The sequence below is a fragment of the Phocoena sinus genome, chromosome 8 (assembly GCF_008692025.1).
Source record: "Phocoena sinus isolate mPhoSin1 chromosome 8, mPhoSin1.pri, whole genome shotgun sequence".
NCBI classification, from domain to species: domain Eukaryota; kingdom Metazoa; phylum Chordata; class Mammalia; order Artiodactyla; family Phocoenidae; genus Phocoena; species Phocoena sinus.
The window spans coordinates 5,610,307-5,623,743 of record NC_045770.1 but is presented as its reverse complement, the minus strand read 5'-3'; the positions used below and the strand labels follow the sequence as shown (position 1 = coordinate 5,623,743).

Below are 13,437 nucleotides of genomic sequence, written 5' to 3'. Positions count from 1 at the left end.
CAGTGTCATTAAGAGAGCACCAAAGCCCAGGTGTCTGAGAGTTCCCCAGCTAAACTCTAGCTCCTAGTTTGAGAAACAGGGACCTAAGCTGTTTTCGTTCCAGTGTATCTTGCATCTTTTAACCTGGTCAGCATGAAATCACATACTTTGGGGGAATAAACAGCAACTTGTCACTGAAGGAAAGTTCTCTGACCAAATCCTAGACTGAGGCAGAAACCTATTCTCTGTGTCCTGTGGATTCAGGGGGAGAAGAGCTTAGATGTGGTCTCGGGCTGGCTGTGGAGTTGTGGCTTTGCCCAGGTTGGCAGCTGAAGACTGAAACATGTAAGGACCTCCAGCCGTCTCCCCACAGTGCCCCAGTGAGTGGCGGTGGCTTGACTGGGTTGTAGACCGGAGCCCTCCTCGCAGCCAGGCCAGCTCCCTGACCACTGGACCACACAGTCGGTGTTTAACGTGCACTCAGCAAACCTCAGGCTCCAGGCCTGAAGAAACCGATTTTCCAAAAACAGAGCTCTCTTTGTGAACAATTCAGCAAAAATTCTCTTTCCAGCTGTGAGTTGGGATTTGTGTTGCAAATGCTGGTGTTTTAAAGACATACACCTTCCACAGTTCCAACAAGAGAAAAGCACCACGCAGGATGTATTCCTAAACCCTCCTCCCCAAAGCACCTATAAATACGATCGGATTGATAACACTGGCTGCTGGGGGCTCGGACGGATATTATCATTCCCAGTTTTCAGCCCCAGTGAACGAGCTGGGGCCAAGGAGATGGATGGGATGGGTCCGCATTGGCACGGGACAAAATGAATGTCAGAAGGAGGGAGAAGAATCTGCTCCCGAGCATGGACCAAAGGTGTTCAACTCCCCGTGTTAATATCAGAAACTTTACCTCGTTGAAATCAAATGTTTATCTGTTGAGTCATTAAAAATTTTCTTCATGTGCCTCTTAGTTCTCCAGACGCCATCAAAATGCGGTATGATGAGGCCGGGGACATTCCACAAAGGATGATGCCATCTATTTCTAATTGGGATGTCACGTGACACTTCCCCCTATTCCTATTATAGTTCTCACTTTATTAGGAAATCTTTATCTGAAATGGTGTAGAGCAAGTTGAGATCAGCAGGACAGAGTTGCGTTCCTTCCTGCGCTCGTCTCTGGTCGGTTAATCTGTCCTGCTTTCACGCGTGAACCAGACAGGAAAGACTGAAGCCAAACCCACATCATTATGAATGAATTTCTTTGCTTTTAATCTCACACAGTTTAAAATACAATATGAAATCAGGCTACAGTATATAAAAAATTCTCCAGCAAAATGATGTGCCAGCATCAGCTACTAAAATAAACGAACAAAAAACTCCCCCATAAGAAATTTTTTTTGCATTTAAAAAAAAAACACATAGAAACTTACATCGCTACATCTCTAAGCTACCTCAGTTCTGATTTTTAAAAAGCACCTGCTTTTCCTTTTTTTCATCTTGCTTTTAAATTTTCAGCTTTTAAAAAATATAAATTATATGAAAATACAAGTTGGAAAATAGTCAAACACAATATAACATCTTTTTCACCCCATACTTCTGAGCTTAAAAAAAAAGTATTCTAAAAAAAGTTCAATAACTGAGGCAGTATTCCTGATAGAGATAATTTCCTTTTAATATATATATTTTATATATGTATATGTATACATATATTTATGGTTCCTCGAAACTTCTTTGGAATGTAGATAAGAGTTCAACGCATTTATATAGACCCCAACAGAGAAAGCAGAACATGCACAGCACGACTAGGACAGAGAAGGTGTCATTTTCACCATGAACATTAGGCAGGTTAATGCTCTAAAACCCAGAGTGTTCGTCTCCAAAGTGAGGAAAAGCATATCTGATCTTTGAATGCTACCTCCAATCCCCAAAGCCACAAAACCAGGGCTCTGTGTAGGGAAGTCCCTCCCCTGAATGCAGAAGGGAACAAAAGTGACCCTGAACCCTACAGCCAAAACCAACACAGGTTAAGGCATCTCCAGGAAAATAAGAGTTTCACCCAGCTCAACCAGATTTGCCCATCCTTCCTCTGAAGTTAACATGGTTTTTTTTTGTTTGTTTTTTTGTTTTTTTAAAGCAGAACTCCAACAATTCTGCTACATTTCCAGTGTATAAACCACCCACCACTCTTCCTGGGATGGTCTCTGGCCTTTGGACAGAAGGAGAAAAAGCATCTGGCCAGATCGACAAAGCTGTCTGAACGCATACACTATCTACAAATACTGAAAACGGTGCACTGAGAGAGAAAGGGCATCTGAGCAAACAAGCAGCTGAAGGGCATGGGGAAGCACTTGCTTACATCTTATCCGCTAGGGAATTATGGCAGGACTCACACGGGGGAGTTCTCAGCATCATTGTACGAGGAAAGGTTGTTGATGAGTTGAGAAAGTGATTTTATGCCTGGTGGCAAACAAGCAGTGACCGATGCCCGGCCTTGGTCCTACTCTCACCCACCACTGAAATGTGGAAAGACTTCACAAGAAAGCCCCGGGATTATCTCAGCTGCAGCTCTGCATGTCTGCAAACACACACACACATGCACACGCACACGCACACGCACGCACACACACGCAGGCGTACACACATCTTTGCCAGTGCCCAACAGAGATCACATCATCTGAGAGAAAACAATGTAGTCCAAACAGTTCTGCCTAACACTCCCTGAGCAGCTCCTAAAATATTTCGAGAGCTTCATTAAGGCACCTGCATCCGGAAGAAGATCAAAATACACAGCTGGGCTAAATTCAGCCTTTGCTTTCCAAGCAGACGCTCCGATTTCTCAGTATGAGGAGACGCGTGAATCACAGAGCTAAGTTCCTGATCGTTCGGGGTCTGCAAGAGGACCTGGGAGCAAACAATCCACTTTCTTGAAGCTACGCTAGAAGGTAGTTAGTACTTCCAGTTTCTCAGCTGGAGCCCGTCCTAAATGTTTCTTCCCCTTCCTCACTGAAGCCCGAAAAGCCATCCCTCTGTCACCTTCCTTTGAATCAGGTGCCTGTACAGCCGGGGAAGCGGGGAGGATCCTAGTTATAGGAGGCGCTTTTCCTTAGTGGTCAGATGTTGGTCCTCCCTCCCCAAACTCCATTTTCAGATGACCCCTGACAACACCACAGTTGATTATGTCTGTAGTTCAACTTTGGGAGAACTAAAAGTAGATTTGAATCCCATGGACCACCTTATCCCTACACCCCAGCTCCCTTCCTAATAGTTCCTATATCCCTTCAAGTCTTCCTTCCTCTGCAATTACTAACCTTCACTTACCCTGTGCCAGAATAAGGGATCCAAAGCACGGGGCCCTCACAGCATCTGCGCTATGCACCTTGCTTGCCCACCCAGTCTCACCTGACACCCGACTCAGCTGCCTTAAACTCTTCAAAGGAAAGCCTTGCACTTCTCCCAAAGACAGCCAAGCCCCATTTTATTCACAGGCTCCCTTCATTTCCATGGCTCCTACAACTCAGGACATCTAAATGGCTTTATCAGACGCTCTCCAGCTCATGTCATGTCTGTAGTTACTCTTTCCCTCACCCATCAGAAAGCTGTACATCTCTCTCTACTGAACAACAGAGTGGGGGAAAGCAATAAATGTGGGATGCTGGGAAAATAATACACAAAGGAGAAAGTACAGAGTGTTAGTTGGGAATGACATGCATTCAGGACTTATTTCTTAAGGCCTGAGGGGTAATGCCCATGCATACAGATTTTATTCCAAGTCATGTACGTTACAGGTCTAAAACCAGTAAAGAACCAGGTCCATCTTCCCCCTTCGATCCCCTTTCCATGGCTTCTACAGTGCTCCTACATTTACTGTGGTCCAAAACCAGGGCTGCAAAATACATTCAGTTCGAAGACTTAATGCTTAGCTCAACGTTAAGTCCAGACTCTGAGAATCCACTAATGACAAGTAAGTAGAAGGGTGTGATCACAATTCTTAAAAACTTATAGGTGAAATTCACATGCACAGTTCCCTTGTACCCAAATCAGCCTTATTTTTCCCTCCATACATCAGTCACATGAATTTGGGATCCCCGATCTCAGTGACAGCGCTTTGTCTTTCCAGTGGGGTCTATATAAACAGTTTCCTTTCACTGTGACAGAATCCTCAGCCAGCATATAAAAACAAGATTGCATGGTACAGCGATACTGAGACCACTTGAGAGCTTAAGACGATTTTTAAGAAAAAAAAAAAAAAAATACTGGCACAAAATTTAATAGAATAAAATTTAACACAAAAACAGTTTTGGTCCCTCCCCACTGAAGTCCATCTTTGTTTGGAAAGTAGAATAAAAGGTAAATAGTCCTTGGTTTTTAGTGCATCCCCCAAAAAAAGGCTTTACCCCACCTCCCTCTTTTTCACCCTCCCAGACCTAACAACAAAAGGAAATTAATTGCCTTTTATTAGTCTCATGACTCCTGATGCATCAATTTCTTTTGCTAATAGGTCCGTAACTCAAGACACATTATTTTTTTGTGGATGATTTTTTTTTAAAAATGATTGGACACGTTAGTCTCTTCCTCCCTTAAGCCAGATCCTTCAAGCTTCTAAGAAGGCCCTTGTCTCTCTCCTGAAAATCCGCTCAAGAATTTCCCGTCCCACCCACCCCACAAGTCCTGGCTCTCCTCCTCCAACGGCGCACAATTGATTATAGCTGCAGCTTACTTAGCTCCCACCCCTGAATGTAAAAAAATGAGTTCTGGAAAATTAAAAATAGAATAACAATTAAAAATTAAGAGTCCGACCAACGTGGCTGTTCTTTGAAATGTCTCAGCAGAGTTTCTCCGGCCCCTTGGTGTCCATCACTCATCGGCGTCGGGCTTGACGTCCAGCATGGCGTGCAGCTCCTCGGGCGTGTACCCCAGGAGGCTCTGCAGGTCACACACAAAACGGTACACGTAGCGTTTCCCCGCCGTCTTGTGGATGATGTTTTTGTCATAATAGTAGCGAAGGCCACGGCTCAGTTTCTCATAATTCATCTTAGGTTTGTTTTTCCTTTTTCCCCATCTCCTGGCCACCTGAAATTTAATTTTAAAAAAAAGGAAGAGGGGTAAACATCTACAGGATAATCCAAATGTACATGTTTATTTGCCTGCACCCGTCCATGGTGACCCATGATGTTCAAGAAAGGGTTAGAGATTCATGTACATAGAAGTTACTTTTCTGACCAATCTTTTCCGAATTCCGAACTACAAGGGTTGGGCAACAATGACAGTGAAGTTGATTCTCTGAGTTGATGAAAACACAGTGGCCCTGAACTTCTAGGGAACGGAGTTAAAGCATCTGATATTAAAAAATAAAAAAATAAAAGCAACACTATAGTGTCTCCTCTTACCCTGTATTATTAATAGAATGTCCTTGCTTTGAAAGCATGAAATCTAATGCATGGGATGGACGGCTGAGCTGCAATCACACCTGCCTTTCATCAACAGGAAGCATTTTCTTTTGTACTGGGCACAGGGCTCCTCATGTCTGCCGGAAGAGAGAGGTTGTCTCTCTTGTTCATTGTTCTTTATCCTCAGAATTGGGCGTGGCACAGAGCAACCACTCGCCAAGCGTTTTTTTGTTTTGTTTTGTTTTTGTATTGAAGTATAATTGAGTACAATGTTGTGTTCGTTTCAGGTGTACAGCAAAATGATTCACTTTTATATATATATTATATATATAAAACATATATATAATATATATATAAAACATATATTATATATATATATATATATATATATATATTCTTTTTCAGATTCTTTTCCCTTAAAGGTTATTACCAAATATTGAGTAGAGTTGCCTGTAGTATACAATAGGTCTTTGTTGGTTACCTATTTTATAAATAGTAGCGTGTATATGTTCATCCCAAACTCAATTTACTCCTCCTCCCCTCACTAAAGCATTTGTTAATGAAAACACAAGTTAATGTGAAAATTGTACCAATCTTCCAAGGCCTCTCAAATTGTCAGCCCCCTTCCATATTCACAGAGCCACAAGACCAGGGAGGGCTCAAAGTGAGAGAAAGCAAGTTGTGTCTACAAAGGGCCTACTAGGTGCCAGGCACTTTATGGGCATCATATCAATGAATCCTGGAAAACAAATGGCCAATGTAGATATTTTCACTATTTTCCAAATGATGAAACTAAGGCTCACACGAGGTCACCCAAGCAGCAGGTGGCAGAGCTGGGATTTGGACCCTAGAAAATGTCATCGACCCCCCAGAACCCATCTCCAGAGCTCTCTCTCATCCTCCCTCAACAGGAGACTCTGTGAAGTCACTCCCTTCTTACCTCGTCTGGGTCAGAAAGCTTGAATTCCCAGCCATCTCCAGTCCAGCTGATAAAAGACTGGCAGGATTTATCGGTGAGTAGTTCCAGGAGAAACTGCCACAGCTGGATTGGTCCACTGCCTGGAGACACAAGCCATGGTGAATCATCATACCAGATGCTCCACACTCTCAGCAACTAGTCCCATCACAGGGCACTCCCGACCCCTCCCCTCTCAGCCCATCAGCCAGGGGAAAATGAAGGCAGCACAGAGCACAAGCGGTACAGGAGGCACGAGGAGCTTGAACAGACTGAACAGGTGAAGGATTCCTACCAAAACAGCCTTTAACACAGAATAGCAATTGCCCTATTTGGATCGACTTAAGGGTCGGTCCATTTTTATTGCTAAGCAAACTCCAGAAAGAAAACACTGTTTCGCTCCTCTGAGATATTCCAAGGCAGCAAGTCATTATTTTTGCCTTACAAAGGACTCAAGGTATGAACCAAGCAAGGAATGCCTTTACCAGTTCCAATCAGAAGTCAAAGCCCGTAAGCAATCCGGACACAGTGTGGCTAGGAAAGACCCAGTCCATGTAGATGAAGACAGCCTGGCACGCTCTAACTCATACAGGAAAACTTGACTTTTTTTAGACTCTAATCTTCAACCTGAGTTTCAAATTTGTCTGATCCAAAGTAAACTGAGATTCAATAAGAAACAAGCTTTACGTTGCCTCTCAGTCTAAAACAGAAATGTCCTTTACGACCTCTAAGGGCAAACTTTTGTTACGTCTTACACGTCTATAAGGCATGTTCACGTACACCACCTTGCTTGCTCCTAAAAGCCTCTCTCTACCCTCCTTATAGGCAAGGCCCACTGGGCTGACTGTTTCCATTCTACTGGTGCAGACAAAGGTGCTCAGGAAAGTGATGTGACGTTGCTCCAGGCACAATGAGAGAATGGTGGGCCTACTGCCCGGACCTTGACTCCCAGGCACCAGGGTAACCTTGATGGACGCCTGTGAGCAAAGAGCAGCTGGTCGGGGAGCTTCCTTTGAGCTCTGGGACAGCCCAAAGAAGCAACTGCTATAGCAACAGCTTCCTAGTGGTCCCTCCTCAGCACGGCCCAGGCTCAACGGGGAAAAGGAAATCTCTCTACCTCATCCTCACTCCGAGTACTTTAAACCCATCTGGCAAGAAACAGCTTACACAAATTCTAGAATTAAATGATTCAGCAAATGCCTACAAAATATATTAACGTTTGAGGAAACAGTCCCAGGAGCCACACCGGTAAAGCCTTACGGTTCTCTGTTTCTACCCCTCGCTGAAGAACGATTTCATGGACAGCTCGGACACGTTTGCAGCTTTCTTAGCCATTCGTTGAATAGTCACCAGCTACCACCCTCTGCCTGGAGTAATGTCCTAAAGTGACTTCCTATGAGGAATCACTAAGAAGTCATCCGGATGGACAGGAGTAAGAAAAGAGATTTCTATTAAGAAACGCTATGGAATTTTTGGTGGCAGAATAATAAGAAAAACGCAGTTATAATAGCCCTTGTGACATAACAGGTTCCCTGAAGAAGTGGAGAGTGAGTATAGATACTCGCAGGATCCCTGAAACGAGACATGTAAGGAAAAATCAACTACTACAGTCCAAAACTATGTAAATAAGCCGGGGAGTTCACGGTCCTCTCCTGGGTCGATACCACATAACACAGACATGAGAGAGAGTGGGGTGCTGCTTTCAGACACCTGGCAAAGGAAAATATGAACAGCAGCTATGATTTATCGTGTACCTACTACGTACCGTAGTAACATGCGATGCTTTATAGCACCTTATTTATCCCTCACAGTAAGTCCATGCGTGGAGGCTGTTGTTACCGTATTCGTTTCTCCCACTTTACAGCAGAGAAAACTGACCCACTGTGAGGCTATATAACCTGCCCAAGGCCGCGCAGGTCAGAAGTGGTGTGGCTGGAACCCAGGCAGCCTGACCCCCAAATTCTTCATCTCGACACTCCATTGCCCCTAGACAAGACCAGCCCAGAAGCTGGCATCTAAACTGCCCGCTGGCTGCAGTGGTCCCAGGGATCAAAGGACCCGGCTTTCTAAACACATCTTCTCTTGCCCGCTTCTCACAGCAAGCAGTCCAGGACACTGGGCGGCCAGTGGTCCTCCAGACAGCCGTCACTAGTGACCCTGGTGTCCACCGCCACAGGTGGCACTTCCAGCCCAGTCAGGTCCCCTCGTGGTCGCCGTTAGCCTACGTAACTCCATTATTTCTCCCCCCACTAGTTACCTTAAAACCTCTCCCACACTACTTGTCTTAAAATCCCTTTGGGGAGACGAGGGGGGCTAATTATACCAAGCTGAGGAAAGGGAAAGAAATATGGGGATTCTTGTCCCCAGGCAAGTCCTGGCCATTGGCTGGGAACAGCAAGCACGTCCCGAGTCCGGGGAGGGCGGTCCAAGAGCCACCTCCGTCCTCCACCCTCGAGACATGCGGCCATCAAGTGGGGAAGGAAGGGGCTTTGATTAGCGTCGCTGGGACCGGCGCGTGAGGAAGGGACGTCAGACAGAACTGTGGCCACTGTTCATGCTGCCGCTCCCCGAACTGAGGCCCTGCAGCTCCAGACCGTTCTCCGTGCGCCTCTGACCCCTGGTGCCTATGGATGTGGCCGAGGGCGGGGTGAGCCCTCGCATGTGGGTGTTTTCGCTTTTCCGTCATTGTGAGTCTTCCTTTGCTCATAAGGAACATAAAACTGAAATCTGGGAACTGGGAGGCCAGGTCCTAGGTGTGGTGTCCTCTAACTCTTTTTCTTTTCCTATTTACAGAAGGGAAGGGGGAGGATCAATACGAAAACCAGATGCCTAAAGAAAGCACAGGGCCTGGGATGGGGAGTCTCTGCTGGGCTGCAAAGTCAAAACAGCGGTGATGTCAGCTCAAGGCTCCTTCCTCAGTTCTTGAGGAAGAATCCAGCCGGCCCACTCAGGCCAACCACGCACACAGGGCTCCCACCCAGGGCTTTCTGGAAGTTGCTGCTAACCCCTCAGAAAGCGCTCACGGTGACCCCGAACGAAAGGGATCCGTGATGCCTCCCAGAGATTCCTCTCTTGTACACTTCTGCTGACACCCCGACCCTCCTTTTGGCTGTGGAGGCAACAGAAATGGGAAGGACGTGGGGTTCTTTTGCCGGCCAGAAACGCTGGGTCAGGGCAGGAATGTGGGCGTCAGGACGGCTTGTCCGCCGGCTGGACCAGTGGACAGTCCAACACGGGAGCCTGTTTCCACAACAACGGGGTTGTGGGAGGGCCTGGGAGGGGAAATCAGGGCCACCTGACAGGCCAGCACTTGGAGGTGGCTCTGGGGTCCCTGGTGACACTGACCTGCTGGCCAGCACCCGAGTCCAGCCCCAAGGGAAGTTCTCAAGCCCCAGACTTGTGCAAACGATGGCTGAGGTTGGCCCTCCCGGTCCGAGCTCTCCCAGGGGCTGTTTCTGCAGCGCTTGGAGTTGGTCTGTTCAAATCCTCAGGGCCGGGCTCCATCCCGTGCCCTCCCTCCGACACGCCCTCACGTGGTAAAGCCTTTTCCTCTATTTTCCTGGCACCTCCTCTCCGCTCTGGGCCCAGGCCCACACACCCACCCAACTGGACTGTGGTCCCAATGACCTTTGTCCCGGGGAGCAGAGAATGGTACTAAGAATAGTGCCAGTCATGGGAAGGGGGAGCTCATACATCAAATGTGACTCACAATGGTGTCCCTGTCCAGGGGCCCCGAGGCAGTCAACAGCGGCCTTCACCAGGCTGCCCTGGGGTGTCACACTTCAGGAATCCAGTGGCATCACTGGGAAACTATGCTTCAGAGCTCTGAACCGCAACAACAGAGGGGTCCCTGTTAGAAGGAAGTCTCTCCCCCAGGCGATGCAGGAGGGAGGGCCCCTGCCCCACTCACACACACCACCCCTTACCCCGCCGTCGGCCCCCTCCCCGGCCGCAGTGGGGAATTTCCTCTGACTGCTTTGTTCTTCTCGGCTTCTGGGGGGAAGAGGAAAACTCTTAGCGCAACACTGACAGTCCTGATCTGAAGACTGTGACACAGTCTCAGAAGGGATGATATCAGGTGGGTACCTGGAGGGACCGCAGGCCAGCAGAGCAAGTCTCACAAGGATGCTTCCCTTCAGAGGCGACCCTCAAAGCACTTCAAATCCAAGGCTACCATCTCTTTCTTTGTTAAGGCGAAGCTTCAAGTAAAGTCTTACTCATTTGGTTGTTTATGTCCCTTTTCTTTGTCTAGGGACTGGGAGATCCCCATATCCATCTCAATGAGCCAGGGATGGTTATTTAAAAGCCCCTGCTTTTTTACTCCCTTGCTCTGAGGCTAAGAAGTGAGCAACTTCGGTAAAAGGAAAGCAACGGGCTAGGATGGGATGTTAGAAAGGCGCTCCAGGCGCTCAGGATCGTACTTCTTTCCGTGTGGCCACGTATAGGTATCTTCTCAGTTTCTAGGCTTGGGGGTTGCCTGCCATGGCAATGAGCTCACTGCTCATGAACGGGGCGTCAGGGTGGGACTTCAGTTTTTCCTTTCCAGTTCAGCTGCAAGTTCTCACTCTGTCACCTGTGCCCACGCGAGGTTAACACACAAGAGTGGAGCCCGGGGCAGCGGCTCTCTCGGGCAGCCTCCCATCATGCTTTGCTTGCACCAAGACCGGCTCCGACAGCTTTGTTCTCCCTGCATCTCTCTCACCACTAGAACACATGCTCCAAGGGCGGGGACTGTGTGTTTTCACTGCTGTAACCCGAAGCCTGGGATGGTGCCTCACCAACAAACACCAGCTATCAAAAAGCTATTTGTTGTTAAGTGACTCCAGCTGCTGGCTCCCTGCAAGCCTGGGCTGCCTCTGATTGACCCTTCTGTGTTCAATGCCAGGCCTGGGACCTCGTCTCGGACAGGTGCTCGGTAAACATTTACTGAACTGCATGATTCAAAACAACCTCCTCTGCGGAAAGGTGTCAGGGTTTACAGAAGCGACCCAAACTGCTTCTCTCTATTAAACTATATTTGGGGCCAAACAATATGGGTGACTCCCAGGCTACGTTTCATCAACATGGGCCCCAAAATAAAAACGACCACACCTCCTGTCCTTTGGGGAATTCGTTTGCTACTTTGAGAATCTAATCTCTGCAGCTCGACTCTCAAAGTCAAATACCTCAGTGTGGGCAGGACACCACATTTATTTTAACCTATGAAACTCTCACGGTTGGTCACCCTTGTAGCAGGGCTCACTCTGCCCCAACAGCACACATCTGACAGGTGGTTCTAAAACAGAGGAACGGGACCGACTGGCCCCTCCCTTTCACCCAGGTGTCTCTACCCACAGCCAAACGATGATGGCAAAAACAGAACACTCAAATCCAGAAATGACCCATCTGTTCACAAGTGTGAATTGTCTTTCAGACTACTGCAGGAGTGCCAACCTCTGGGGGTGGTGGGTCACCCCGGAGTCTCTAAGCATCACCCCCTTCTTGTCAACCCCCTTCTAAATTATCATTCACAAAAGATCTCCAAGTCCCTCTGTCTCCGTTCAGTCCTTATGAAATGACGTTTAATGACAAACTGAACAGAAAGCATCCTGTCAGTCTCTTGCCCTCTGGGCCAAGAAGCTGCGCCATCTTCTGCCTGAGGATGAATGAACCAAGAGATGTACTGCTGGCTGGTCTGGCATCCAGAGCGCCGGGATTTTCAAACGAAGGAAGAGTAGAGACTGCTTCATGCTTTGGCTTGGCTTTATGCCTGTAGGTGCCTTTTCCCACCTCTTCTGAGTTATGTCCCTCCTTTGCCCTCAACTCAACCCAATTTCACCTCATCCCCAACACAATCTGTATGTGTACCATACATTCTGTAACTGGCCAAGGTGCCTCGGTTCAATGAATCACTGTAGATCAGTATGTTCTATACACATGTTCCTCTATCAAGGGCTAGTAACACGAGGGCAGCAATCAGGGATACGAGTTCCAATCATTCAACTCATAACCACAAACAACATTCTGACAGGCACTTGAAAAACACACCTCATGGACGTCATGAGGGGCAACGTGTTCGTGCCCTTGTGTTTATGTATTGCTGGCATAGCCAGGACTTAACAATGGAAACAAGTTAGAGAACAATTAAAACCAGCTTTTGATGTCAAGTCCATGTCTCTGACACGTTAGACCAAAAGAAAGGAGGAAGCATTTCAAAAAATTTAAACAAACAAACAAACAAAGATGTCAGGCATTGGACATACTGACAGAGCGATAACAGCAGATAGTATCGCATAAAATGAAAATATATACAGGATGGTGGGAAACGCCCAAAACAGGGAGTCAAGCGTCTAGAGCTCTGATCCCAATTCTTCCCCGACTCACTGAGTGATCTCACGCAGCTGGTTAACCTCTCTGGGCTTTAGTTTATCTATCCCTAAAATGAAAATAGTTATCCCTGCTCCTCTCTACTTTACAGAGATGTAGATCAAGTCCCTATTATTAAAAATAAGCATAAATATAAATATATGCATATACATATAAAGAGCTGACCACAGCGCAGAGCAGTCTGGGAACAACATAAAACACGACAATGGAGGGAATCCCCTGGCGGTCCAGTGGTTAAGAGTCTGCGCTTCCACTGCAGGGGGCACGGGTTCAATCCCCGGTTAGTGAACTAGGATCCCACCACGCTGTGTGGCGCAGCCAAAAAAATAAAATAAAATAAAATAATAAAACACAACAATGGAAGAATTAAACAACAGAAAAAAATATTTTTAAAAGCAGACTTTTCCAAAAGGAAAACCAGAGAAAAAAAAGATGGAGTTGAAAAAAAACAATAGCGAAAGCACTAGATCAAATTCAATGATTCTTCCAAGAATTCAACTGGCCTTTTATATGGCAACTTTGAAAAAGGAGAAAGTTAGAAGCTAAGACAAAATGGTTAAAGTATGTAAGTGTGACATGTTTTAAACACTGTAGTTGAGAATAACCGGTTAAGGTTTTTTAAAGTGAGGGGTAACTCTGAAGTTCTCGCTCTAATTCAAAGTAGGCAGGCGCAAAAAGAGCAGATGCAAACTGCTTTGCAAGTGAAAGTATCACCGACATTTTATGGTTTGGGGAAATCTTGGCCACAGA

General features: G+C 46.7%; 1 protein-coding gene across 2 annotated transcripts in view; it reads right to left on the bottom strand.

The window, feature by feature from the left end:
* Window positions 1–1,224: 1,224 nt before the first annotated feature.
* ETS1 (ETS proto-oncogene 1, transcription factor) overlaps window positions 1,225–13,437 on the bottom strand; it is a 66,183-nt gene continuing 53,970 nt past the window's right edge. For both annotated transcript variants that reach the window (XM_032638907.1, XM_032638906.1), the window contains 2 exons: window positions 6,307–6,425; window positions 1,225–5,049 (listed from right to left, as the gene is read on the bottom strand). In XM_032638907.1, coding sequence (XP_032494798.1) covers window positions 4,834–5,049; window positions 6,307–6,425 — 335 coding nt within the window. In that variant the 3' untranslated portion in view covers window positions 1,225–4,833. The remainder of the gene's footprint in view (window positions 5,050–6,306; window positions 6,426–13,437) is intronic.